The sequence below is a fragment of the Amblyomma maculatum genome, chromosome 9, assembly GCF_055883805.1.
Source record: "Amblyomma maculatum isolate TAMU_Amacu chromosome 9, ASM5588380v1, whole genome shotgun sequence".
NCBI lineage: Eukaryota > Metazoa > Arthropoda > Arachnida > Ixodida > Ixodidae > Amblyomma > Amblyomma maculatum.
The window spans coordinates 72,276,414-72,303,946 of NC_139352.1; the positions used below are offsets into that span (position 1 = coordinate 72,276,414).

Here is a 27,533-nt window from a genome sequence, read left to right on the forward strand (position 1 = left end):
AGGCGTAGCAACCCTGTTTGGGATTCACGCTTCAAAGATCGTGTGTCCATGGCATGTAAGCAAGCTTTGATCATAATTTGCGGAGGCTGTTTTCAGCAGGCTTCCCTGAGTTAGTCGTGGTAGATGGGGCTGAAACGCTTCTAAAGAAAAAGCAGGATGATGCACGCATGAATGCCGCGAATACCCAGGGTAGAACCCAAAGCCGTAAGTGATTCCATATAAGCGCAAGATCTCCCACAACTCGAAGAAAGGGGCATAAACGGGCTAACGTTCTAATGCCCTTTCCAGCCAACAAGAAACTTGCTCTTCTAAGAAGTCGCATCACTTGGGGTAACAGAAAGCAATATTAGGAAGCCAAAGAAGCGTCTTGTTAACTGTCCCAGCAACGCCATTTACGAAATCCTTCTGTCTTGCGGCAAATCGTACAGTCACGGATAAACTTTTGCGAGGCCGAAGCATCATTTTAAAACTGTTTTGGCTTCATTATGAGGCGATATGACAGCGTCGAGACTGCGCTGAGTTACGAATAGGCACACACGCGTCCTATATTCGCCTGAACGGCTGCCTGAGTGCTTGTTTCGTGCAAGCCGAGGCTTTATTTGAACTTCTGGGTAATGCTCGCTTTTGGCTGCAGCGCTCGCCGGCAGCTGTGGCGCCCTTCTACTCGACGCGCTGCCAGTCTACTGCACGGAAGGCACCAGTTCACGGGGCATATCGTTTATGAGGTCTGCCGACTACTGCTCTTTCCTAACCCCCTACCCCTGACCCCAATTTTACCCAATAAAGTTTATCAACCAATCAATGAAACGAAATGCTGCAGTCTCGCTTTTTATCTTGTCTCTTTCGGTGATTAATTGTGCATTCGTGCCTAGGGGAAGGAGTGCATGGTTTTTGCAAACTGATCGCAACAAACGAAGGGGCTTTCGACGAAGCAGTTCTGTTTGTTCGTCTCAGCTACTAGGCGTTGCCGAGAAAATTATTGATAATTAATCCGAAAGCACAAAGTGTTACAAATAAAGCATGGGCACCGTGTTTATTGACAAAACAAAAAACACAAATAACGGAGGATAAAAAGTCAAATGGCCCCTCTCAAAGGACACTCGTCTACTAGGAGAAGCCGCCGGCAATAGCTATCACGCTTGCCAAATGGCAAACACACGACTGAAAAACTAATTACCGAAAGAGACAAGACGCGAGACTTCTACCATTTCTTTTCTTAAAGATGCGATAAAAGACGACGTGTCCCGCGAATATGTGCCGTCAGTGGTGGTGGTGAACTCTTTTATTGCGTCTAAAAACAAGGGACCAGTCAAAGGACCGGTTGCGCTGGCTTAGAGGCGAGGTCGGCGGGGATCCGTTGGGATGTCGGGGCCTCCACCGCGCGCTGTGTAAGCCAGCGTTGGTCTGCTGGCTCGGAAGTACGCAGGAGAGACTCCCACGTCTCGGGGGTGTTTGAGTTGTCTGTGTTGTAGTGTGCACAAGTCCACGCCATGTGTATGAGAGTTGCTGGAGTTGAGCAGGGTTTACACATGAGGGCTATCGGTTCCGGAAAGATCCTGCTGTATAAGAGGGGGTGTGGGAAGCTGCCAGTTTGTAGTTTGCGCCATTGGGCGGCCTCGTGTCTTGTTAGATCGCGGTGTGCGGGAGGATATGTGCATCTTTGGAGTCTGTAGTGCTGGAGTATGTCCATAAGCGCGTGAGATATTAGTGTCAGCGGAAGCAGGGTGGCTGATCTCAGATCTCATCTCAGCTGCCGAGCCGCCAGTGCTGTAGATTGGCCGTATACATCGAGCAAGGGGGCCGCCGAGCGCGAGCAGCCAAAGCGGCCACTAGCACTGAAGTTCAGATAAAGCCCCGCCTCCCACGAAACAAGCACTCACCAGCGCAGCTTCGACGCTTTATCGTCGCCTAGAGACGCCAAAGCAGTGTTTAAATGCTGCTCTGGTATCCTAACCATAGAATCGCAGTCCGATCAGTCGATGCGAGTAAAGAAAGAATTGCTATTTTGTTTAAACGTTTGTTGCCGGCCGTCTTGTTTATCATATTTACGTAAAATTTATAACTGCTCCCTCCCAGAAAGCCTCAACGAGAACTGAGTAAAAAAAGCGATCGGAAAAATCGATTACGTGACTACTAGCCTTTACGTTTTCCCCTGTAAGTGATGATGCGTGACAACCGTAGATGCAGCCGCCACAACGTGCCATCATACTTTGTGACAATCCGCGTTCCGGCTGTGTATCGTGAATGGGTGAAAGCCGTCCTTCTGCTGGAACAGTGCCAGCGGAAGCGTCGACACATCGACAGCTCAAGGCGGCGCTAGAGACTACATATAATATGGGCATCGCCAGCAATTTCCTCCAGAAGCAGTAGCCGCCTCGGCCTTGTGCGCGCGCCGCTCCGACGTGGTTCTGCCGACGTTATACAGGTTTGCCTTTTGCCTCTCGTTGTAACCGTCGTGTGTGAGGTAGCCGTGTATATACGCGCCGTTGCCTAGAGGCCTTTGATCGGTGCAGTGTTAGTATATTTTGTGCAACGTTTGCTCCTTTTATCTGATTTCGTGTGTGCTCTTTGTGTCATGAAAAAGAAAAAATCTGATAAATCTGCCTTGATCGTCATCCTAACTCTCTGTTTCTGCTAGCCAGAGTATCAGTTTTGGCACCGGTACGTAGATTTGCAATGGAAGGCCGCCTAACTTCACGGATCTGTATTGCATATCTGTTCACAGAAACCACAGCGCAGGCGCTCGACATAAGCGAAGGGAATCTTCAGCCTCTGTATACACTTCGATCAAGTCATTTCATTTTACTCGTTTTGCGAAGAAGGCTGTTGCGTGGCAACTGTGTCAAACCATTTATATTTTATCTGGCCTCGTTATATAGTATCTTTTTCGTCCGGAGCAGGTATACTAACACTGGTGAACATCATGCTGTGTGTTCTGGCTAATATTGATATGATTATTTAGACAATGCTCACTCATATGATGTAAAGGTATATGATGTCCCTGAAATGTTTGTTGGGTTCTGACCAGATTCTCATCAGGTTCTGACTACTACTTTCTCGCTCAAAGCGAGTTTCTAACCATCATCGAGCGCTGCTTGATACTGCATTACCAACGGGACGAGAATTCAGGACACGGTCAACGCGGCCATCTCCTGATCGTGTCGTCGATACTCGTTCCGGTAATGTTGTTGGGAGCAGCGTCCGCAAGGATACCGCTTTCCAGGGACTCGACATCATTAGTCTGATCGCTGCTTGGCACTCGAAGGTTTTATTTTGCAACCACACGCAGCAACAAGGTATTGCTTCAGGTGTTCTGCCTTCCTCGTTGTAGTAGCGAGAAACTTGAATTGCTTCCTCTCGAGCAAGCAGCTTGTGATATACGGGTGTCGGGTTTTGTGCTAAGGACAGCTTAACACGTAGCCTGGGGATAGCTCGGTCAACATTGTACCAAGAAAGTGTTAAAAGCCAAACTGCGCGCAAAGACGAGGCATACCAAACTACATCATCTTTATGACCACTTCGCCTTTCAGTACCATTTCTTAATGTAATACTAAGAGCAGCATTGTCCGTGGGAAAATTATTAAGCATAGCTGGGATATCTAGGCACTCATAACCAAAATAATTGAACTGGAAGAACCTAGCGCTGGTGTGCAATTGGCGGCTTTATATTGAACGATGATTGATTTCGAAGACTTTTCTTAAATAATATCTAAGTAGAGAATTTAGAAATAGTTTATTTTTCTTGACGAACATCATAGAGAGTAAGTATCCAGGAGGAGGTTCCGCAGGAAGGGATTGAATTTGTACTTAAAGGAACTATATAGAAGTTTTCGAAAAATGCCGCATAGACAAGTTTCAGAAAAAAAATACAGCCACGTTCAATGCATATAGTTAATAAATCGCCCCAATTTTCGGAAAAAATGTCTCGAGAATAACAAAATGTGACTATAGACCAGGTGAAAAGCAAGTATAACAATAAAGAGAAAAAGAACATACAGACCGAAGAACAATGACATCGTATCATGCATTGATATTAGACAATTTTTAGGTTCCAAATTAAACATGCATCTGTTCTGAAATTTTAAAGTCAGTGGTAGCGCATTCTAAAGAAAAAAACTATATGGAATGAACTGTTTGCTTTCCTTAGTTAGTACGCACTTTACAATGTCCGATTTAGAGCAAATCCTTGTTCTGTTCGCAATTGATGAGAAATTCATTAGACATGAGGGCCACGTGAATTATATTGTTTATCAATTAGAATAGAAAAATGCCTAAATTATACTCTACAATTTCAGTAACCGTTAAATTATTGCAAATATGCGCTTTGCGTTTGCATTTTATGCATTAAATGTCATAATCCTAACCGCTCAGTTTTGTAAACTTAGTAACAACGACAGGTGAGTTACGTGTTTCCCTATGTGAGTGTGTCAGTTTCTTTTTATCACCCAATAATTAATTTTAATAAAACGTACAAATTGCAAAATATGTTGGGCATATAGCCGAAGCTAGTTTAGGCCCTTATATATATATATATATATATATATATATATATATATATATATATATATATATATATATATATATATAGCAGGGGAGATGCGCTAAAGGACATTTAACAAATGATTTCAGTGTTATTATACACAAGCAAACGTAACGATCAATGAATATGACAATGAATGAATACATGACACAATGACGCTAGAGCAGATTTAGGAAATAATTGGTGGCATTTGACAAGAAAGCGAATTTCACAAGCAATTTTCTTTATGTGGATTATATAATGAAGCGTTAGGTTGCAGTCGAATTTAACTCCTAAGTATGCGCAAGAATCGCCGGGAGGAACTGCGTAGGGATTAATTGAAACGAATTGGATCCGATTAGGCAATGACGGGTGCTAAGTAAACCACATAAATTTTGTCTTAGTATAATTGCCTTATAGACGACTTAACTGGTACCAGGGCCGAACGTTAGCAAGGCCATGGTTAAGTTTGCTATCCAGTGATATGAGTGCCGTCGTGTTGAGAGATCAGGAAAGCAATTTCCTTCCTTTTCCTTGAAAACGGACTGCGTATCAGGCGCTACCATGCTTTTTCGTTATCTGTCCACTATAGCAACCGCCGACACGATCATAATAAAAATTTGTCAGTTGTTGGGCCTGGAGACTCGCGCTTATTAGACGTTCTGCAGAGTTATCTCCTTTATGCGACCAAAGTCTTCTTCGGCTCAACAGTCAGTACTGTGCTTGTTCTTCTAGTAATTCTGCCGAAAAGTGGCATGCATCCACACTCCTTGTGGATCTGGCGAGTACTTTGGTCCATTGTTGCTAGCATTTCGGTTGTGCCTCTTCAATCTCAAATTCAAAAACTGATGCGGATCCACGTACTAGACATAAAGCTTCATCTTTCATTCAACATGTAGACGTTTATTATGACGGTTTATGTTAGAAAATTCTCTCTTCTTTCAAGAAACATCATTTTTCGAACCGCTATACCTGACGCCCGGCTAGCAGACGGACGCATAAGTCTGCAAAACGCGCTACGTATTTCTATTTTTCAGGCTGTGTGTGCAAAAATCAGTACCGCTTTAATTTGCAGTCCAATAGCTGCTATCAGATAGTTGGTAACTGTAGTAACTTTAACGTCCAGTATTTTGGCTGATACAGGTCATGGCAGGAGGAACGAGCATCTTTATTTTCGTCCTATGTTGCCTCTGCGCATCCAACGTTGTGCGGTGTGCCGAGTGCGACCCGAGGAAGTGTCGACTACAAGACAACTGCCTCTGCGCAGACAACCGGCCACCAGGAAACCTTCATGTCACCGACATGCCACAGTTCGTCATGGTCAGCTTCGACGACGCTGTCAACGAGCAGAACATAGACTTCTACCGAGAGCTGCTGGCTCCCGGTAGGCGGCGCAACTTGGCTAATGGCTGCAACATCGCCGCCACCTTTTTCGTGTCAGCCGGATACACGGACTATTCATTCGTGCACGAAATGCACAACGCTGGCAACGAGATCGCACTGCACTCGATCACGTGAGTGAGGACCGTTGCTTCGATTGCCCAAAGGTAGGGTGGCTTGATGTAGCGCGCCGCCGTACATGTACGTCGGCGCTGGTATCCGGGCACTCTACGCAAATGTGATTTGTAGCGCCATCTTTTGCGAAGCAAACTAAATAGTATGGGGCAATGCGTGCTCATGTAGTAGTTATAGCTGAACCGCTGCCTCATTAGCGCTATGTATTCGGACGCGCTGATGACAGATTGAGAAAGACCTCACTCTGTGCCTTGTTCAGGCTGCGGAACAGTGCATTTTCCGCCTTCTAAAGTCAATGTTTCCTACTGTCTCTAGCTTGGGCAGAACATTTTATCTCCAGAGAAAGTCCTGTCAAAGGTGGAGAGATCAGCATAGGGTACTGATAGCCTTGGATATGTTTCCGGTTCATTTACCTCTTCTAGCTGTCCGTCTATAAAGTGTACAAAGTTAAAGGGCTGCTTTCTTGGTGTCACTTTAGTTGCATCGGTGTTGCGATCCAGCAAGCAGTTCAGCGGAAAAATACAGTTTCACCACAGTTCGAATTCGACCTGACAGTAAAACAGCCACACGCCATTTGCTTTTCGAACTCCCCCATTTCCTGTATACATATAAGGATAGAGACATGTTTCAGACAGTGAGTGCTTTCATGTCACCATCTGCGGAACTGGCATGCTGAAATAGCTTTGCATTAATAGAAACCTTTCAGGTGATAGCTTTGACAGAGAAGGCCTTTTCTGTCAAATGTCTTCTCTGGCTGTCTCGTGTTCACAGATGCTGATTCAGTTAGAGACCCAAGACGGGGTGCTAAAGAGCCTTTTGCATGTTCCTCTCATAGGCACCTTAACAACTTGACGTATTGGCGCACGATGGATGTGGCTGGCTGGGAAGCGGAGCTCCTGGGTGTACGCAAGTTACTGAAGGACTACGCACTTGTCCCGGAGCGGGACATGGTGGGAGCCAGGGCACCGTTCCTCGAGATAGGTCATGGAAGCGCCTACAACATGATGCGAAAACATGGCCTCCTCTATGACTCGTCGATCATAGCCAAGTGCGTGTTTATGCGTGCAAGCTAGCAGTTGAAACGAAATAGCGTACTGTGATGCTGCTGCCAGATGTGACTGGCAGATAAACCTTGTCGGAGAAGTGTTTCCGTTCGTGCTAAAAGAGATAAGGGAACACCAGTTTAGCATGCATATATTTTTGTTGTTTTATATAACTTCACTGTCATATGCTCCCCGCTACGACTGCCTCCACACTCGAGTGAAAGTTGCACGTAGCCTATTTTAACGAGCACCGCCGCGCGGATAGATAAATAGTAAAGGTCGTCTCATAGCCATCATTTATATATTCTTAATATATCTCTCTCCTATGATTTGTTCCCGTGATTTTATCTATTTTCTTCGTACAATCAACCCTTAGTGTCACTCTATTATTCCAACTTTCTCAAAATCTCGCGGCACCTTTGTCCGCTACACCAGAGGTATATTAACGCTAACAAAAAGAGTTGCAATGAGAGTGCTCTTCGAAAAGCAAGGAGGTTGTCATCTGTAAATAATTTTGTGAGCTATATGCGCCTCGACTAAATTACGCCGCGCTCAAAGCCTCTGACATCCTGTCTCGTTACTTCGCTAGCGAGCTCCACTCTATTTTTTATCAGCTCATCTAACAGCCTTTTCTTTTTCTCGCATATCGCTTTCCCCTAAACCTGCTATGGCCCCTGTGTGGCTCGTTCAATTTCTTTCATCTCCTTCTGCCCTGAGTGAAAGGGCAATAGGCTGCTTTAAATGACACAGCGAAGCTTTTTATGTTCCATTTACGAGCCTGGTGAACGAGTAGCGGCTGCAATAAAAGACAGCGCCAAGTGAAGGCACAACAATAGGATCCAGTGTTTGTCCAAGCGCCTTTCAAAAGCTCTGGATATCACACGGTGGAGTGCTAGCTGCGCGTTAGGAAATAGAGCTGTGCTCAACAGACCTCTCCGTGCGCGTGGGTGGGAGGGGCACCAGAGCTTCTCTGCCACAGTAACAGATTCACAACGTTTTTGGCGCTCGGAGGCTGATAGGATGACGCCAGTTTAGCATTTATCTTCACTAATGCGTAAGCATACTGGGAGCATAATCCCCCTAGGAATACAAAGCACGAATTTAATGCCAAACCATTCTCGCCTCCCAATCACCAGGTTGGACTACCTTCCTTTGTACCCGTACACCCTGGACTTCGGCTTGCAGGACATCTGTGGGAACATTTTCTGCCCGAGCGGAACGTACAAAGGACTGTGGATGGTGCCCCTCAACATGTTCGTCCGAGAAGCACCCAACAACGACGGATCAGACGCCGAAAGCTCCTGCGTAATGCCAGATACCTGTCAGCCGAAGCCATCCACCGAATCCGAAATGTTTGACTTCCTCAGGTAAAAGCAGCCTTACTTCTACTTCGTGAAACGTTAAAAATGCAGAGAAAGGAGGTGGTGACTTATAAAGCACTCTAAAGCGACGCGAGAGGGCTATGTCGGGGCAGAGAACAGTTATGACTGGTTTTCCTCTATGACTAGTTCACAAGCGAACAATTATTACTCTTTAAGTCTCTAACAATTAAGGAAATGAAGTTACGTCTGTAATATATTCACATTTGTAGGATATGTTTATTTCTTTTTGGCTCAGAACGAGTAATTACTTATAGGGTCAACTCTACAAAGAAAGCATGCGGAACAGACAGGCAGTACTCAGTTACGAAAAAGGAATGTGTAGATTTCAGAGCGATCTCTTCTCTGCAATGGCGCTTGCGATGGTGAACAAAAGATCCTAATGGCCGTTATTGCTGACGGTTGTAGTCGCAATTTAAAATTTCTATGGTGGTAACTGTTCATTGATAATCTTTATGGAAAGTGTACGACTACGTTTGTGTTTTCGGTCTAGCTGATAGGTACAATATTCAAAGCGTAATACGTTTTCACAAGATATTCAATACATTTTATAAAATGCCTCAACGAAAGCGGCTTTCTCGTTCATATCATTGCCAAATGTCTGCTGAAAACTACAGCAAAGTGTTTCTCCCATTTTCTCCCATAGCACCGGTTTCTTGCTCACTATATGCAGGCAGTCGATTCAGAAAAAGAAATCTTTGACTACGCGTTATATGAACCTAATCCTAAACAAAATCTCAGTAATGTCGAATGGCTTTCTAGATGTTTTTTTCGGCCCTTGTTGTGATTGATATGTTTAATTGTCATGGTGAAAGCTGTTCTGTGTATATTCTATATTTAGTACCCGTACTGAGGTTTATCTCGACTCCATGTAATGCCCTTTGATCTGAACACGAACAATGTGCAGCCGATTGAACATTTTAGAGTGTAAGAAAGGTGATTATTACGCTGTGTTAAATATCCATCACGGAAATGTATGATTTCAATTGATGTCACTTGTCCTTTTTTTTCTTTGGCTTCACTCTCGTTCTTACAGGTCGAACTTCGATCGCTACTACAAAACCAACCGGGCACCGTTTCCGTTATTCATCCACGAAAACTGGCTGTGGGACCCGGAGCGCAGAAAGGGCTTCCTGTCCTTCGTCGACTGGCTGCTCACCAAGAAGGACGTGTTTCTGGTCACAGTAGAAGAAGTGGTGCAGTTCATGCGAAATCCTAAACCCCTTGACAAATACACCCAGAAAAAGTGCTCCAAGGCCACAAAGTTCCAGCAGTGTCCCCGGATATACTCTTGCCAATTTCCCGAGGCGCCCATCGAAGAAATCAAAGAACTGGTGGGCTGCAAGCCCTGTCCTAAGAAATACCCGTGGATAGAGGACGCCACTGTGCAATTTCAAGGGAATCGCGCAGGGTCCACTACTCCTTCAAACCAGCCCTACCACGAAGTAGTCATTGTTCTCTTCTTTTCTAGTCTGGTGTTTTGTACGTGTGTTGCCGTCCGGCTTTCTACCCGCTTATTTCAAGGTGCACGGGGCAAGGCGAAGCACATGTTATAGTGAGGTTTGCGTAATTACGTAATTGTAATAATTTGCTTAATATTTCTAGTTCCTAATTATATAATATTTCGAAATATATCTTGTCACCAGGCGCTGCTTTACGCACCTATACCTTCAGTCATTCCATAATGCTATTTTCCAAAGATTCCAGGAAAAATATTTATTAAGACGTTGCTATTTTATTTAACAGCACTGTGATCATCACATAGTGGTTTTAGTATAGTGACAGAGCGGTAATTGCTGATACAATCGGAAGCGTCAAGGGGAAAATTAGATACATATGTTAACGAGATGACATTCAGGATAAACATGAACAATGAAGGTCCAGGCTAGAAAAATGTCGGAAGTTAGATCATTATTACACGAAAAGTCTCCACTTTAAAATATCGCGGTAAGTATTGTATAAATGACGAGAGCAGGCTTCACGGTCAAGCCCACACCGATCTTCTTTCTTGAGGTAAACATGGTAATTACTAGAGCGAAATAATATTTTGTGTACACGAAAACCCTATCTCTTGCATATAAAGTGTCTTGCGAGAGAAAAATAAACGATTGAAATAGTCGTCACTTGTGCAGAATAGATTATAGCTAAATAAAGCCTGTACCGGGCATCCTAGCGCGCAGAAAAAAGATATTTCTCTTGTAGATTGATTGAAGTTACCTTAGGATATCCTTCCTGCATGTCTCTTCTTTTCTCATAACTCCTCATAAGGCTCAAGGAAGTGCAGCAAGAAATCCCGCAAAAGTTATCCAAAAGGCGCAAAATAAAATCGGGGGGAATTTCACCCTCAAGACATCATTTTCATTATGAGTTCTGTCCCGATTTTTTGCACAACTCTTCATAATAAGTAGAGTTGTAAACGGGTCAAATAAGCTGTAATCTTGCAGGCCGCAGTTCACTGTACAATTTTTTTTTGCAACTCGAAATTTTCCTATCCAACAATAGTAAACATAGGTACACCAGATCAAATTCTTCAACAGTACCTAGCGACCAACGACTGCCCGCCGGAAGACGGAGGAGATGACAAAGCAAGCGAGGGCAAGGACATGCCCACAATTAATGCCGCTGCAGTCAGCGTCGCCCGCTAAGCTGTTCCGGTTATTGCGAAGCATCCCCCGCCGCAATCGGCTGGTACGCATCGGCACCACACTGAGGAGCTGCCACACTTGTTTTTCAGTTTACTTATACTGTGGTTAATATGTGTTATAAAGAACACATTTTGCTATAAACAACTTAGCATACACGATAACTATTTGCCTTGGCTACTTTCGGAATAAATTATTGTCGAGATTTAAATATCGGGGCATTGATTACTTTCGAAAGAAACCTCCTCTTGACAGTACCCGCAAATGGAAACGGGGAGTGTGTAATAGTTGGGAAGCCACAAGTCTGCACCAAAGCCATAAGCACAGAGCAGATAGAACAAGCGCTCTCAGAACTCGGACATTAAACGTGATTCGGTGGCTTGCTTCCGACGGAGCAGAACAGCCAAGTAGACGGCACTCGCTCAGGCAGTATATATATATGATTACGGCCCCCTGGTCATTCTCTCTGCCGATTTCCGATTTGTTTTAGCTCGGCGCCGGTACTATTAAAGAATTGGCAGGGTGTACATTGTGGCCACAATAGATCGAGTAATGGTTAAAAAGAAAAGTGTCATCGATTCGCCGCACTTGCCTCGTTATTACATGACGTCATCATGATGAGAACGAAAAAATTGATGAGTTGATGACTCCACAGCGTATTTAATAGCAACAGCCCATTTACGAGGAAATAAGGCACACACCATACTTCTTATGACTTATGTTTTCGTCTTTTTGTCTTGTTTGCCTTGGGCTTGCGTGCTTTCATCCTAATATCTGGTGACGTCAGCGGCGGCCACATGCGACATCAGTGCATGCCGCTCAGTTAGAATTTTTATTTCCATTGTTGAAAGATGCTTCTACTGACCAAGCCGACTGTACTTCAGTGGCATATAGAGTTTCCGTTTCCACCATTGCAGGACGCCAAGTAATGAACTTCCGACGCGAGTTTCAGGCATGCTTAAGCCTTGCGGGTCTCAGCTACTGGGCCACGGTATCTGGGTTCGAATCCGATCGCGAAGGCAGCGTTTCTCTAGAGGCAAAACACAAGGCGACCGTGTATTCTGGGCGACGTTACTTCACGTTAAAAAAGCCCAAGTGGTCTAAATTATACAGAGCTCTTCACTGCATGCCGTTCCTCATAGACTGACTTGTTTTAAAAATTAAACTTCAACGAAGCCTTGCGGACAGCCTAACTCAGAAGAAAAGAATTGAAATTATAGCAATAAAAACAAACATCGTCAGCGATTCAACGGCATGCGGGTTTTAGGTTTTTATGTGTGAGCAGTTTTACGAAGTTCAGTACTGTTTTCAGATGATGTAAAAGTAATCAATGATGAAGGGAAAAGATTTTAAATTTATTTCAAGTCCCGGTTACACCATGTATTTCGTGCGATGGAGCTACTTCTGATATGTTCTCTCTTTCTGGGAGAGCCGAAACTCTGGCACAATTTTTTTCCTTATTTCGAAAAAGTGTTGTTGAAAAGTCCAGATAAGTTACGCTAACATTCACCTTGTCTTTTTTGCAGAACTGACTGCTTTTCTACCACCGCTTCTTCAAGAGGGCAGCGAAAGAATAACGCGCCAAGGGACCGCATGCTACACCCGAACGGTTCATACGGAAGACGCATGACCAGGAAGTACAGGCCACCAGTCTTGGAAAACGTTGAGTGGGGTAGTCCTACGCCCTCATTTAATGAAGGTGGAGCCTTTTCTCGCAATCACCCGCAATTCCAATAGACATGAAGTAATGGAACATGCCACTGCCTTGACAGATCACGCGCGACACCGAAAGACCACATTTACGGGACCGACTCTGTCATTCATTCTAAAATCTCTACATAAACTTTCTAAAAGAGGATTTAATTTATTCATCCATGCGACGAAGAAAGGATTACATCTACGAAGGCCTCATCCTCTCCAAGATTCCCCATCAATTCCTTAACCAATCACTTCTAAATTAAGACTGCCGGAAAAAGTGTTTTCTATGTTCTCCGAAAATCCTTTCTCTACGCCAAAGTTATGAGGGGTTATAATAAACATCCATTTTCTCTCATTTCATCCAATGCAGTTTGTTTTGAATGAAGATGCTCCAGAAAGTTACACCTACCATGATTTTGAGGTAAAGTTATATTTTATGGGTTATATCAATAAATGCGCGTTAATGATACCTTAGCTGAAATCATATGTCGATTAAGGCAAACTGCTTACTCGAATAAGGCAGCGAGAAAAAATGGACTTCATTGAGAAACTGCATGGTTTTGAGAGCAGCTTCACGACCTGGTGGGTGTGGTTCTCATTTCAAAACTCCAATGACCCGAGCTATTTCCAGAACATTTTCGAAAGCTTTAATGATATTCCAAGGTTACGCTAATCGTCCGAGCCTCCTGCTGCCTTCTGAGAACCATGTGTCGTCATTAAAGGTTCAGGCTTATCCGCACACTGCCGAGAAACGTAGAAAAATATGGGACATGAGCCGTACCTGGGGAACGCACCAGGTTACTGAGTAGGATATGTTTTGCTGTATCCATGTGTTTCGAAGTCAGTTTGCCTTCTTTTGGTGACCAGCTACATTTCTTTAGAGCGCGGTTGGCGGGGTTGTGCTGGGTATCAGAAACAAATACGCAGAAGTTGGCCTTCGTAGCTGTGCATACAGAAATGGAACGAGCAAACATATCCAGAACATTAAAGCAAACACACCAGAGCAAGAAGGATATGAAGGTTATCTAGCGCTTACTTTCCTCACGCAAACATCCCAACCAAACTTTCTAAACATCTGAGCTTCCATAAATTTCCGGGCCAGCCTGTCAGGAGCGTCCCCAATCACTCCGGTAGAATGGTTTGGTTTGGTTTATGAGCTTTAACATCCCAAAGTAACTCAGGCTGTCAATGCCTCCATAGCGAAGGACTCCGGAAATTTCGGCCCCCTGGGGTTCTTTAACGTGCACTGATATATCGCACAATACACGGGCGTCTGGCTTTTAGCCTCCGTCGAAAAGAGACCGCCGCGGCCGGGATTCGATCCCGCATCCTTGGGCACAGAAGTCCAGCGCTCTAACCGCTCTCTGGTAGAATGAAGGAAAAAATAACCAGAAAAAACTCTCTCCGAGGCTTTGGTTCCTTCATGCACATCTCATGTCTGATGGCCTCTTCCATGGCTATTTCTCTGCTGATGTGGTGTTGATAGCGATGTGGGCCTGCATTTCATTTTTGCACATGTCATACCCGAAACAATCCACGCTTGCGCGTTTTAATTCCTCTGATGGATTTCATTTTCATTCAGTACAGTCGTAAATTTGCGCTCGTAAGCATTTTTTCTCTCCTACGTAATGCTGGTTTTGTGCAACGCTTTCTCCAGGAATAACTCGTTTTAGGTTGCCAAAGTTGTTAGTTTGCCTGCATTTAATAAATATAAACCCATGCCACTTGGTCACCCTAACAGCACCTACAGTGCCCCTTTATTCACCGCATAGATTCCTCAGTAATTTTGAGTGCATCCGCAAAAATGAAGGTAACGGTGCGTTTAACTTTCTTCTTAACCGCAACGCCTTTCGGTGCAGCCATTAAGCGTTGTTTGATCGTGTAGTTAAATACTTTGGTGATAACACTGCGTAGTACATGGCTTGAGTATGCTGGAATAATGTAATTTTTTTCGCCATCTCCTGCATGGTTATCTGTTTCCTTGTTTTCTGTTTTTACCGCCCCGGTTACATTTACTGGTGCATTTCTTTCTAGTTTTGTTTATTGCACTACTTGACGCACAGGAGCTTTTGGGGACAGTCATGTAAATGGCGAATGTTTGCAATCTCTTATTTCTGCCTGTATGGTATCCGATACATTTTATAATACTAAACTGAAACAGTACTATATAATTATGGTACTTGGGTATTGTCGCTGTTGTTTAAGAAGACTGCAAAGTGTATCTATTTCACCCGCCTAATTACGAGTCTACCTAGAGGCCTACAATACTCTTTAGTAAACAAATTAAATATACAAAGTGTCTGAAGCACCAGATATGATTGCTATACAGAGCAGTTCCACAGCAGTTACGACCGAAAGTGGAACAGATGGAAAGAACCCGACAACGGCGGGCCTTTGACGCTACAGTGTCGCCCGTGGAAATCGCTCTGCACGAGGGGTCGCATACGTGTCAGTGAAGCAGCTGTTCGCCTCTTCAACGGTTCCTGTGCGCATGTGCTGGGTCTATGTAGGCCTGCTATTCCAGAGCAGCTTCTGGGAGTGTACCACGCGTTTCCGAATGGCAGGAAACGGTATTTTATCACGCTTGCTAAAACAGGTGAGTGGAAAGGCCACGCATATTTTTGGGGTGTGCGACCTGGCCCAAGATGAAAAGGAATACTCTAGGGCATATATTTGATTCAGTGTTTCATTTAGCGTTTGCCAGGATTCAAAGCCCATGCTACGGTCAGGTTTTCTCTAGGTTCAAAACCCAATGTTTCAAGGTCCGAAACTCAGACTGAGCTTTGCTTGGGTATCATATTTACTATTCCACTAAGCTTCAATCTGCGGATGGAAATTCAGCAATCCCCTTCACGTTGTGTTTGGCCTTTCGTATCAGTGCTTTCAAGGTGAAACTTTTATATTTATCAGGGTTAAAAATGAAATACTGATAGTTGTTCTTTATTGACCTCAACAGGCATACTTTTAACAGAAAAGAAAAACGATTAACATCCTTTACAACTAGCATTAAGAAGTATTCGTGGTCAACAGGTTTTCAAGAGTGCGCTAAGTATTGGCGGCACTCTTTTATTATGTGGCCGCACCGCGCACCTAAAAAAACACTTCAAGCAGCTCTAGAATATAGCAACAGTCGGGAATATTACGGAAAAGCACCCGCCCGCCGTCGCTTTCGTATGCTGGAGCGAGATGGCAAGACCAGTAATCCCCCCCCCCCCCCCCTTTTTGGCAGGTACTACGGAGAGAAACACTGGCGTTGTATTAGATTACTCCAGTACGCCCGCTTTGCTGGCCAAGAGGCCGGATGATGGCCGATCACTACGCGTGTCTCGCATTAAAACTGGTTAGAGGTGAGCGTTCGCTATTTCTGCGGAGAAAAACCGGTATGCAAAGACTGCACGACTGCACACACCGCTGGGTTTCCGCCGCAAAACGTAATGTTGCTCGGGATTTCATATATATATATATATATATATATATATATATATATATACAGATCAATCAAGGGGAAATGAGGGTGATCGTTATAATACATGAAGGAAAGAAGCCAACAGTCGGCGAGGCCAAGGAAAGCGTTGGGGATGGTACTTTGTCTTTTTTTTTGTTAATGTTTACTTGGATAATCATAGAAATTAGTAATGTAATCTGTTTAGGGGAAAGATAATTAAACACAAAGTAGAAGAAAAAAACAACGTGCCGATGGTGGGATCCGAACCCACGACCTCCGAATAACGCGTCCGGTGCTCTTCCAACTGAGCTACATCGGCCGCTGTCCCCCCTGCTACTTTCTTGGGTATTTATGTTGTCTGTATACGAACCTTGAGAGTGTTCACCAGCGCCACCCTCAGCCATAGCGGCGGACGTGGGACGTCCTTTGTTACCGCCAGCGTCACGTAGAACGTGATCAAGAGCGAGGGCGAAAGCTGTGCTAGAACCCTCTTACGCTACCTATGGCTTCAAGACTGCCAGAACCGAGACCCCCGTAAGCTACAAGCAGATCAATCAAGGGGAAATGAGGGTGATCGTTATAATACATGAAGGAAAGAAGCCAACAGTCGGCGAGGCCAAGGAAAGCGTTGGGGATGGTACTTTGTCTTTTTTTTGTTAATGTTTACTTGGATAATCACAGAAATTAGTAATGTAATCTGTTTAGGGGAAAGATAATTAAACACAAAGTAGAAGAAAAAAACAACGTGCCGATGGTGGGATCCGAACCCACGACCTCCGAATAACGCGTCCGGTGCTCTTCCAACTCCCCTAAACAGATTACATTACTAATTTCTGTGATTATCCAAGTAAACATTAACAAAAAAAAAGACAAAGTACCATCCCCAACGCTTTCCTTGGCCTCGCCGACTGTTGGCTTCTTTCCTTCATATATATATATATATATGTATATATATATATATATATATATATATATATATATATATATATATATATATATATATATATATATATATATATATATATATATACACAACGGGTGTCCCAGCTAACTTGAACCAAGGGTTACAAAGTAATATATTAGTATATTTGAGGTAAGTCAGTCAAACCAGTTACGTACAACTGCCAGCCTCATTGTGAACCACACGCAATTTTTTTTTTGCAATTGATTAGCTAATTACATTAAATTTATGGCCAATGTATACCTTCCCACATGTAAGAAAATCCGGAATGGCGTTTGGTATGCTTTTCAGTGTATTTTACTGTGCATGCCACCTGTTTCTTCTGATTCACCGGCGAGCAAATTTTAGCCAAATTTGAAGGGGTCAAGTAAACGACGTTTTCATCATACCCTGCGGCTTCCTTTGCAAAAGCTCTACTTCACGGAGCAAATCGGAAAATTAGGATCTATATGAAAATTATCAAAATTTGACTCTTATCCTTTTATCCGCATTTATCCGACTCAGGTCCGCATTTTTTATGTTATGCGATTGTTTGTGGATATATGGTACAACCACCATACAAGTTTCTTTTCCGTCAGCTTAATTTTTCTTCCTCCGTCCTTCAATTTTTAGAGCAAGGCTTCACACAGGCAGGAAATGAGGCAAGGTCAGCAAACAGTCGTGTACAGGTGTTTAAACTGTTTATCAACGCCCGAGTCAGCCAGGTGTTCGCAACCGTTTGTTAGGGATGCAAGAATCACAGCAGTCATAAGCCCCAGCGTAACAAGTTTAGGACTCACAGTATTGGAAAATACGAGACCTTTATGTCCTCCAGAAACTTCGGCGTCGGCATCATTTGTTTGAGCGAGAAATCTCAGGTATGCCTCTGACAGGTGACATATGGCCGGAAGCAGATTGGTCAATGGTGTCTGTGACGCAATGATATAACAGGGCCAACTCAAGTGGCTTCTTTGAGATTAGAGTCGAGCCCTTCGGGCCACTTGCAATCCAAGTCAGAAACGGTACAACTAAATGCAAGCAAGCAAGCTTGTTCTTACAGCTCGGTTAAAGCAAAGTTTAAGTATATGCCGGGTGGTATTTCACATAATGGCATGTCATACGGCTGTATGCTAACTATAAGAACTTAAGTTCCTCCTCGTTCTTTGTGTTCCGCCTGATGCTTGTTTATAGGACCATGGATATGATGCAAACGCGCAACATTGCAAGCATGACGGTAGAATAAGTCTGCGTTTGCAGGTAACGTCCTCAGAGTGCTTGCTTTAGCACCGGTAACTACTTCTTATTACAAATGTATTCCACCTTAGTGAATTTCCCTAAACTTTGGAACGGCATATTTCCCCCTTCATAAACACGCTAGCCTTAGCTCATTTGCTACATCGTGCACCGAAGAGGCTGTGGTTCCGGGTTCGAACCTCGCGCCTGGATGATTATTTCCTCAACTACGTGTAACTTCTTGTAGCTTCGTTCTTTTTTAAAAACGCCTTTATTTGAGTGGATGCTATGACATTAAACACGACTAAGCTCCATTGACCACAAGATGGTACTTCAATTAATCCGCGCACACTGCGGACTAGATGGAAAATGAGCGCAGGCCGATGCTGAAGCAAGGAGTGCTCTCAGCAGGGGCTTCCAAACAGGCGTGTCATTATCAAGACCGGACAAAGCTTGCCTTTTTACTGTAAATCTCTGGGAAGAGTGCAAAGTCGGCCTACTGGGTGCAGCCAGGCGCCCGAAACCTGCATTTAATAATCCTAGACCCAACGATGTCATTTCCTGTTCCGAGTGAAATTTCGCGCCATCAGCCATGCTTCCTTCATAAACAGCACTTAAGCGTGACTTTCTCGCACAAATGCTTGTATTTAATTGCACAAGCGGACACACAAGAAGGCTCCACTTGTGCTGTTACAGAGACTGCGGAGCATGATGCATTGGTGTGCCCAGTATACATGCGAGCAAAGTGAAAACTCTAGCCGCTTCCTCGAAGCTTTGGGATAAAAGGCCCCTCTCTGAGGACTCACTATTGGGGCTTGGCTGGAGAAATGGAAAAGTGTACAGACAGCACTGCCTTCTTCTTGTGTCACACGGCGCTCGATGCGCGATTATGATTCAAGTTCCCGTGCCTGTATATATTTTCCTACCTCCACTCACCCCATCGCCACCCATCACTTTCCTCTTTCAGAATAGCAGGTCCGATGCTCAGCTTCCGGCCGACCTCTCCGCCTTCCTATGCAGTAAACTCACCTATTCATATATTTGGTATACGCCAATAAGATACAACTTCCTCCTAACTAAATCATTTAGTATAGGTCGATAGTCCCCTAAAATATGTTCTATTTCTTTTTCCTCAAGTAACGACTGCAAAGGACTTTCCAAAAATGGTATTCTGTTTGTCACCCATCTGTACACTCTTCGGAATTGTGCGCACTTTATGCCGTGTATCAAAACAATTAGTCGCATCGCCTTGCAGTTATGAAGGTCACTTCCCATTAATCACAGAAGCCTAGCATATGACGCGCCCTTCAGCAGTTAAAACATGGGCGCGATCTCACGCTCGCAGTACTTTCTTTTTTCTTTCGTTAACCCAGCGCAGTGTATTGCGCCTGGCAGCTTTTGTTTGCGGGATATTATTAAAAATTCAGAAAGCTGTCTATGATGTCCACCTTTCTGTATGACCCACACGCACAAGCCGCACAGTCGTCTCGTTATTCAAGATAAGAATCGACAAACGTCAAATAACCATCACATCGTATATTGCAACCGCCAGGTATGTCCCTTTGTTTCATGAAGCCTGTCAGCCGTGGGCTAGTTATGCAACTGTGAATATATGCGAACGCTACGGTGCTTTGTTTAGAGCCATTTGAAAGTGAGAACGAGAGTATTAATTGTGGGTAATTCCAATCGTCCTCGGTTGGCTGAAACAGGCCATGAAAGGTGCGCCATGCAGCATCCTCTTCATGCTGATCATCCTCTGCACCTTCATCGTGGTGCGGTGCTCCGAGTGTGACCCGAGCAAGTGCCATCCGGAGGACAACTGCCTCTGCGTGAGCACCAAGCCGCCTGGAAACCTGTCTGTTGCCGAGACACCGCAGTTCGTCATGATCAGCTTCGACGACGCCGTCAACGAGCAGAACATGGACTTCTACCGGGAACTGCTGTCCCCCGGAAAGCGGCGCAACCGGGCCAACGGGTGCAACATTGGCGCCACCTACTTCGTGTCTGCTGGATACACGGTCTATTCATTAGTACACGAACTGCACAGCGTCGGCAGCGAGATTGCGCTGCACTCAATCACGTAAGTGGGCACGGTTGCTTCACACGTAACATCCAGGAGGCGTTGAATTACACGGACAAAAGCGGTGGTTGCATTCTCGCTAACCGTCTACATTGTAGACAGTAGAGAGTAAAGCCTTCAAATAGTCAGCCGTTACTCAAAAGAGCGAATGCTGGATGCACTAATCTGGTAACAATGATCCTGGAGGCATTGCAGGTTTGTCAGGTTTTGGGTCGTTACGAATTATCGAAGACCGTGGCCGCCATTTATTGCAAGTAACGACTTACAGACAGCACACTTGCATTGTTTTTAGATGCTATCAAAAGACGTCTTGACGCTTAACACCTTATAGCAAATCTCATACTGAGGCTTATCTCATTTTACAGCGCAGCTCTTTGGCGCCCGTTCCTGGGTTTCGCGTCATCGTCGTCGTCGGCGTCGACCGCGTCGGCCTCGTAACCAGCTCCGCCCCCCTTTCATCCTCCAGTTCGAGCCGGCGCTTCGGCAACCGGAGCCTCGCAGGAAGGGAGGAGGGGGTAAACTCAGCGGCGAACGATGGGGGCAGGAGCGCGCGCAGCAACCGGAGAACACGAGGAAAGAAAGGGGGAGGGGGGGGGGTCGCCAAAGGCAGCGCTAGCAGCGACTGAGTGATGCCGCTGCCGCCGCTAGCGAGTCAAGACAACGTGACCGCGTAGAACACCGTCGCCGCCATGCAGAAAGAGGAGGAGGGGGTCCCCCCTTCTCCTATGTGGCGGCGAGGGTGCTATCTGTTTGCCGAAACGCCGGCTCGCTGTCAGCGGATCACGGTGCGTGCATCCCGTTCTCACTCGCTTCACATCGCTAGCGTCGTCAGCGTCATCAGTTAGTCGCTGCTATCTGTTCGTCGCGCAACGTTCCATGAGCCCACGCGCTGCTTTCCGCAACCTTCCGATAACTGAACTGCTCTCTTCTTTTCTCCGACCACAAAGCTTCTTTCATGACAGCCAAGAACTGTTAGTGGAGTGTTTCTTGATGGAATACGTGTGAAAAAGTAGAAAAAAGTTGTCTGTAATTGTACTTACATGTCTTGCTCGAAATATTTGCCGCAATCTATCGAAAAGGTGAAACAGATGATAACTGCGCTCAAATTTCACATTAGGAAGTAACGTAATCGTGGGCAAGTTTTTTTTTTTTTTTTAACTTCAACTAAGTATGGAAACGACGCGGCATTTTACCCCACCCAAATTTTGGTGTGGACCATTTATGCGGCCTAAGTATAGATAATTCCTGAAGGTGACACCGGGTTTTCGACTTCACATGCAATCTCGATCTGCTATTACGCGCTCTTCACTTCATTGAAAATAGTTAAAGCAGTGTTAGATCGTTTCAGGAGTTTTCATGCGGGCATGAAGCCATCGTATTCATTCTCTACTTTACCTGTTTAATGCACATACTAGCGTTATTCAAATGCTTGGGACATAATCGCTGAGTTAGGCGAGTAATCGTCCCAGGGCATGGACTGAATTTCAGTGTCGCCTAGCTCATTTTGGTCTTTCAAAATATTTCCATTTAGGTATTCTTAATAACGGTTCCTTCTGGCAGAGAGAGGGGAACTCAACGGAGTGCGTGATGTCTCAGTGACCTCATTTTTTTTTTTTTTTTAAAGAAAGAAAACCCACGTAGTGGCAGTTGCCTTTTAATATTACGGTCCTTGAAATAACAAAGAATGTCCCTTAATAGGTTTCAGAGTTTATAAAGGAATGAGCGTTTATTTGTGAGTCTTCTTTCGTGCCCTTTTAAGGAGTGGTGCCATGATATAGCTCCGCATAGGTTTAACGCAACGTCATTCTTTTCTGTGCTTTACCTCGGGGCAGAAAGAGATCAGACTTCAGGCTAACAATATTTCATAATTCGGTAAATTTACTTGAAGTAGGGGCTCCTGGGTGACTCTTGGCAATGTGGGCGTTTGTGAATGTTCGTACCCTCAATGGGCTGTCTTAAGTGCGTGATGGGTGAAATCTTCACTCTCGCCCGACGATTCAGGGCTGAGGTCGCTAAAGGTACTCTCGAAACAACGTTTCAACATTTTATTTATTTATTTATTTATTTATTTATTTATTTATTTATTTATTTATTTATTTATTTATTTATTTATTTATTTATTTATTTATTTATTTATTTATTTATTTATTTATTTATTTATTCCTAAGCTGCGGGGACATTACATGAGGGGTGGGCTGTGAAATTTAATATGAATACAATATATCTTCGATGGCGGTTTTTGTAATGACTGAAGTTGGTGATGGTTGCCACTTCGGATAGAAAGCCATTCCAGTCTCGAGCTGTTTTCACGAAAAAAGATTGATAATATGCATCGGTGCGGGCTTTAATTGGATAGACGGTGTTAGGGTGAGAGCTATACGAGAAATGCGATGAGCACGTGTGATAAGAGTAGTTTCAGGATCAAAGGAATGATAAAATTTGTGATATAAGGAAAGACGAGCGATCTTGCGACGACAGGCCAATGTAGGAAGGTTAAGCCGAGATTTAAGCACGGAGACGCTGGTGTGATATGAATAGTCGGAACAAATAAATCTTGCAGCGCGATTCTGAACAGATTCTAGAGTTTCAATAAGGTTAGTAAAAGAAGAATCGTACGCGGCACATGCAAACTCTAATTTCGATCGTACAAATATTAAGTAAGCAAGCAGTTTTATTGAACGGGGTGCTATAAGCAAGGTTCCGGCGTAAGTACCCTAAAATTTGGTTAGCTAATTAGTTATATGGTTAACGTACTGCGACCAGGTGAAATCTTTGCTCAAGTGGATGCCAAGATATTTATAGGAGTCTACTATATAATGGGGATGTTGTTTATTGTATAAATCGCGTTCAGGTGATGGCGACGGCGGTGGAAAGAAAAAAAGAAAGGTTTTAGTAGAATTTAATGACGTTAGCCAAGTGTTATACCCACCTTGGATGCGTAAAAGGTCTTCTTGAAGCTTGGTTACATCGCACGGGTTAACTATTGGACGATAGATGACGCATCCTTTTGCCACAGGCACCTGAATAACATGACTTACTGGCTAACACTGGACGTCGCCGGTTGGGAGAAGGAGTTTATAGGCGTGCGTCACCTCCTGAGGGACTACGCACTCATTCCCGAGGAGGACATGGTGGGAGCCAGGGCGCCGTTTCTCAGGATTGGACCCGGAGACGCCTACGCCATGATGCGGAAACAGGGCTTCCTCTACGATTCTTCGGTATTTGTGAGGTGATTGTGCCCATGTCTGTCCGTTCTTGCATTTGATCACAGAGTACACTTAGGTCTGACGACGTGATACATCAGGGTATCATATCGTTATTTAGTTTGTTGATGGGGCGTTGAAATAGTCTTACCGCATATGAAACCATTATTAAAATCAAAGTGTGCCCACTGATAATGAAATTGCATTATAACAAGCTGTTTGAAATGCCGCTTGCATCTTTAAATTGAGGAAGTAATGCTACTGCTCTTCTTCTTATTTAGGTGGGAGTATTTATACTCACGCGTGTTTCAAGCATATAACCTACATTTTGAGGTCGGTACTCTCAGAAGTTCAGTTTTACTACGGCAGGCGACGCTGCAGCGCCACATCTTCAAGTCCTTGACCTATGAGAGTTCTCGGCTCTAAAATATATTGGCGGTGTGGCTCACATTATGGTATACGAAATTTAGTTCCGTCACTCAGGCTGCCAAAAATATTATTTCAATGTGTAAAGGTCGGATGTGTTAATAACCTGTGGTACATAGTGCAAAAAAAAAAAAGGAAATAATTTTCTTTTCTGCTTCACAGGTATTTATTGCTGACATTCTTGGTGAAAAGACCTTTCTGACATATATGTCGAAGAAAGGTAAACATGTAAGCAGTCAGAGGCGTCGAAGACTCGTTTAAAAATGCATACTAACTTTAACTCGGAAAAAAGAAGATCCTGTTGGCCGTGATACTGCGTTTTCAGTTGGCGAAGCGGTCATGGCCTGTTCTCTTGTTGTACGGGTCTGAATAATCTATGGAGTTTTATCACTTTCTTATATATCCGGAATTGGAAGAGTGCGAAAGCCAGGATGTATATGGTGGGAATTAGACTCGACCTGCGGCTTCACCCTTTGACCTTTTATCTTAAAGTTTCTTGCCTTTGTGTTCGCTAAAGATAACAAACATTAGCTACGCCAAGATAGTTCATTCGCACGTTATACTAGCTGCACGTTAAACCTCTACGATATTTTTTTATTACAAAACGTTAACAATAAATCTCCTGCCAAGTCATTTTCGTTTCAAATGTCTGCTTTAAAAAATTCATTAGTGAGGAAATTTTAAAAGTTTGTCAACTGTATAAGGCGTCTGACATTTGAAGACGTTGATGCAGTCTATTGAGACGTTATTGCACGAACGCGATGCGCAGTAACTGCACTTTTGTCCTCATCACAGGCCTGACAAGCTCCCTCAATACCCGTACACCTTGGACTACGGTGTGCACGAAGCCTGTGGACGAGACGCGTGCCCGGCTGGTGCCTACAAGGGACTGTGGTTGGTGCCCATGAACATGATTGTCCGGAAAGCACCGGGAGAAGACGGGTCACCTGTCGAAGGCCTATGCGTAATGCCCGACGAGTGCCTTCCAAAGCCGACAACGGCTTCTGACACTTTCGACTTCCTCAGGTAAGACGCAACGGGAGAGTCTATCTTGAGCAGCTGCCTGCTAAGGACTGAATTTGTCGCTTGAAACACGTGCCTTGATAATGCGCATCTCACGCATACCAATGAAACCAACTTTCTTCTTCCGTAATGTGACTTAGGTGCCATAGGTGCGATTCTGACTCGCAGGAGAATGGAAAGTTTGACCAGTCTGAGAAATTATCGCTTTCCGAGAGCGCCAATATATACATTTTGTTTCCTGAAAGGAAACAAAATTAGAGATTACTACATTATTAGTTATTACAAAAGCTTAGGCATACAGGCAATTTTGGACAGTCTGAATAGTGTGTCATAGCCATACAGATAGTTCATGAAAGCTAGTGTCCGTCAAATGCACCGTTTCTAGGAAAAAAACCACAAAGGTAAGGGACTGTAAAATTTCACAACATGAGCTGCTTTAGTTTTCTCGCTTATTTTCGACATAGCGTCTCTTCAACGTTATGTGGCGCTCGGTTTATTAGGGCAGAAGGTTACAAACGCCTTTAGGACAATAATTCCCAGAGATGGAAGGCGTGGATCCCTCTTGTTCCAGGTGAGGAGTTTCTCATCTTCATGCTCTAGAGCTGGGTGGAAAGCTCTAAGCGCAACTTTCAAAGTAGGCGAACGTTCGCGAAGAGATTCGCCAGAGTCAGAATGACCATCACTGAGCTACATAAGGGCAGCTGCGTCTGTGCCAATGATTTAGCACGACAGGAACAAAGTGCCTGCTATCTGGAACAATAAAAAATGGCACACATGTTAGTGCCCCGTCTACATCCGTGCTATATAGCCCGTTTTATCAACATGTGCTTTTTTTTTAAATTTTTTTGTATCCTCAGGTCAAACTTCGAGCGCTTCTACAACACAAACCGGGCACCATTTCCACTGTTTCTCCACCAACACTGGCTGTGGGACCCGGAACGCAAGCGAGGCTTCATGTCTTTTGTAGACTGGCTGCTCAGCAAGGACGACGTATTCCTGGTTACCCTCCAAGAAGTCGTGCACTTCATGAAAAACCCGAAACCACTAGGAAAGTACGCACAGAAGAAGTGCTCCAAAGAATCTGAGTTCAAGCGCTGTCCGGAAGTTCACATTTGCTCATTTCCGGAGTCTTCGATTGAGGAGACTAAGTACCTCTATGGCTGCAGGGCATGCCCCAAGAGTTATCCATGGATAGAGGACGTTGTGCTCGAAGCTCGAGAACAACGCGTTAAGTCTACTACAGTGAAGCAGTCCTACAGCGGAGTGTCTGCTGTACTGTTCTGCTGTGCTGTGGTGATTTGCCTGTGCGCAGCGGTTGAGGTGTCGGTGTACTATTTTAGCGGCGGACGCCGGGAGAGGTTACACTCCTCTTAGGTAATTTTAAATGTGGTTAGTAGTTAAATTATAAAACAGTGTGTAATAGCGCTCGTGTCGTCTCTTGTTTCTTCCTTTCTTCCTCTACTTGCCGCCATCCTCAATCCAATTATTATGTCCCAATTTTCTACCTCACTGTACAAAATAATTTTGAATTCATTATATGAATTACCACACAAATCACTAATAACAAAACACCCTCAAGCGCAGAAAATAGTGTAAAATGAAGATAATTCTAGAAGTATATTTTATCAGTACATGCATAGCGATGATCAGCCCGCCTGTTGGAAGCGGAATTACTTTTCAGATCGTCCGTGATCGATACAATGTTTATGTTTTCCGTGTTTTCTTTTTCTTTTTTTTTAATATATTGCACTGGGGTTACGTATGCCCAATTAGTTCTTTCTGAGAGGTAGCTGTTTTCATTCAAGCGCTATTGCTTGCACATTCGCCGTGATGTACGTCTCTTCACATGTCCCCTATTCATAATGTATGAACTGGTCCAGATTTCCAATCTTCTACAAGGCTTACTTTTTTAAGTGCAAGAGAATGCTCAGCAAAAAGACGCACAATAGACTAAGGTGCGTTAAATAATCTCATATATTTCCAGACTTCCCGCGTTTGTACTGACGCACTCATTGCTCTAAACGGAAACTACGCTTATACATAGTCAGCTAACATTAACCAAAAATTAAGTAGAGGTTCCATAACCTCTTGCATGATAAGCGAATGATGTACCATCTTAGGTACACCGCTGGAAGACGGACAGAGCGAAGTCGAATTGAACGAAGGAGGTCGAACATAACAGGGCAACAAATTGCTTACAGAATTGACGCCGTTTCTGTGAACTTAGCAAGAAACCGCTGTTTCGTTTCATTTGTGACATAGCTCCTTAAAGGTGACACGCTCTATCATCTATGTATAATGTCATTTTCTTACATTATGCACTAGGTAAACGCAACTGCCCATTCCCAAGTAAAGCGAACGTTTCACTTTGGAATGAAAAAAAAAAA

The 27,533-nt window shown here is 44.2% G+C and overlaps 2 protein-coding genes across 4 annotated transcripts in view; both read left to right on the top strand.

Annotated features, from left to right (window-relative positions):
* The window catches only part of LOC146179389 (chitin deacetylase 1-like), a 93,312-nt gene extending 80,180 nt beyond the window's left edge, over positions 1 to 13,132 (top strand). The window contains exons 1-6 of one of the 3 annotated variants that reach the window (XM_084579021.1): positions 2,221 to 2,425; positions 5,663 to 6,033; positions 6,870 to 7,082; positions 8,214 to 8,444; positions 9,493 to 9,901; positions 12,625 to 13,132. In XM_084579021.1, coding sequence (XP_084435147.1) covers positions 5,666 to 6,033; positions 6,870 to 7,082; positions 8,214 to 8,444; positions 9,493 to 9,901; positions 12,625 to 12,630 — 1,227 coding nt within the window. In that variant the 5' untranslated portion in view covers positions 2,221 to 2,425; positions 5,663 to 5,665 and the 3' untranslated portion in view covers positions 12,631 to 13,132. Of the gene's footprint in view, positions 1 to 2,218; positions 2,426 to 5,662; positions 6,034 to 6,869; positions 7,083 to 8,213; positions 8,445 to 9,492; positions 10,829 to 12,624 lie in introns of those variants that run through there. The other 2 variants (XM_084579019.1, XM_084579020.1) reach the window with 2 other exon arrangements.
* A 2,136-nt stretch (positions 13,133 to 15,268) lies between these two features.
* On the top strand, positions 15,269 to 27,277 carry LOC146179395 (chitin deacetylase 8-like). Its single transcript, XM_084579880.1, has 5 exons — positions 15,269 to 15,392; positions 20,124 to 20,494; positions 23,511 to 23,723; positions 24,919 to 25,149; positions 26,004 to 27,277. The coding sequence occupies exons 1-5, from the start codon at positions 15,288 to 15,290 to the stop codon at positions 26,518 to 26,520; spliced, it is 1,437 nt and encodes a 478-aa protein (XP_084436006.1). The 5' UTR covers positions 15,269 to 15,287; the 3' UTR covers positions 26,521 to 27,277.
* The last annotated feature ends 256 nt before the right edge of the window (positions 27,278 to 27,533 follow it).

Coding starts and splice junctions, on each gene's coding strand:
- LOC146179395 (XM_084579880.1), top strand. CDS start 15,288: ATGTGCTGGGTCTATGTAGGCCTGCTATTCCAGAGCAGCTTCTGGGAG. Junction 23,724..24,918: donor GATTCTTCGGTATTTGTGAG/GTGATTGTGCCC, acceptor TCCTCATCACAG/GCCTGACAAGCTCCCTCAAT. Junction 25,150..26,003: donor GACACTTTCGACTTCCTCAG/GTAAGACGCAAC, acceptor TTGTATCCTCAG/GTCAAACTTCGAGCGCTTCT.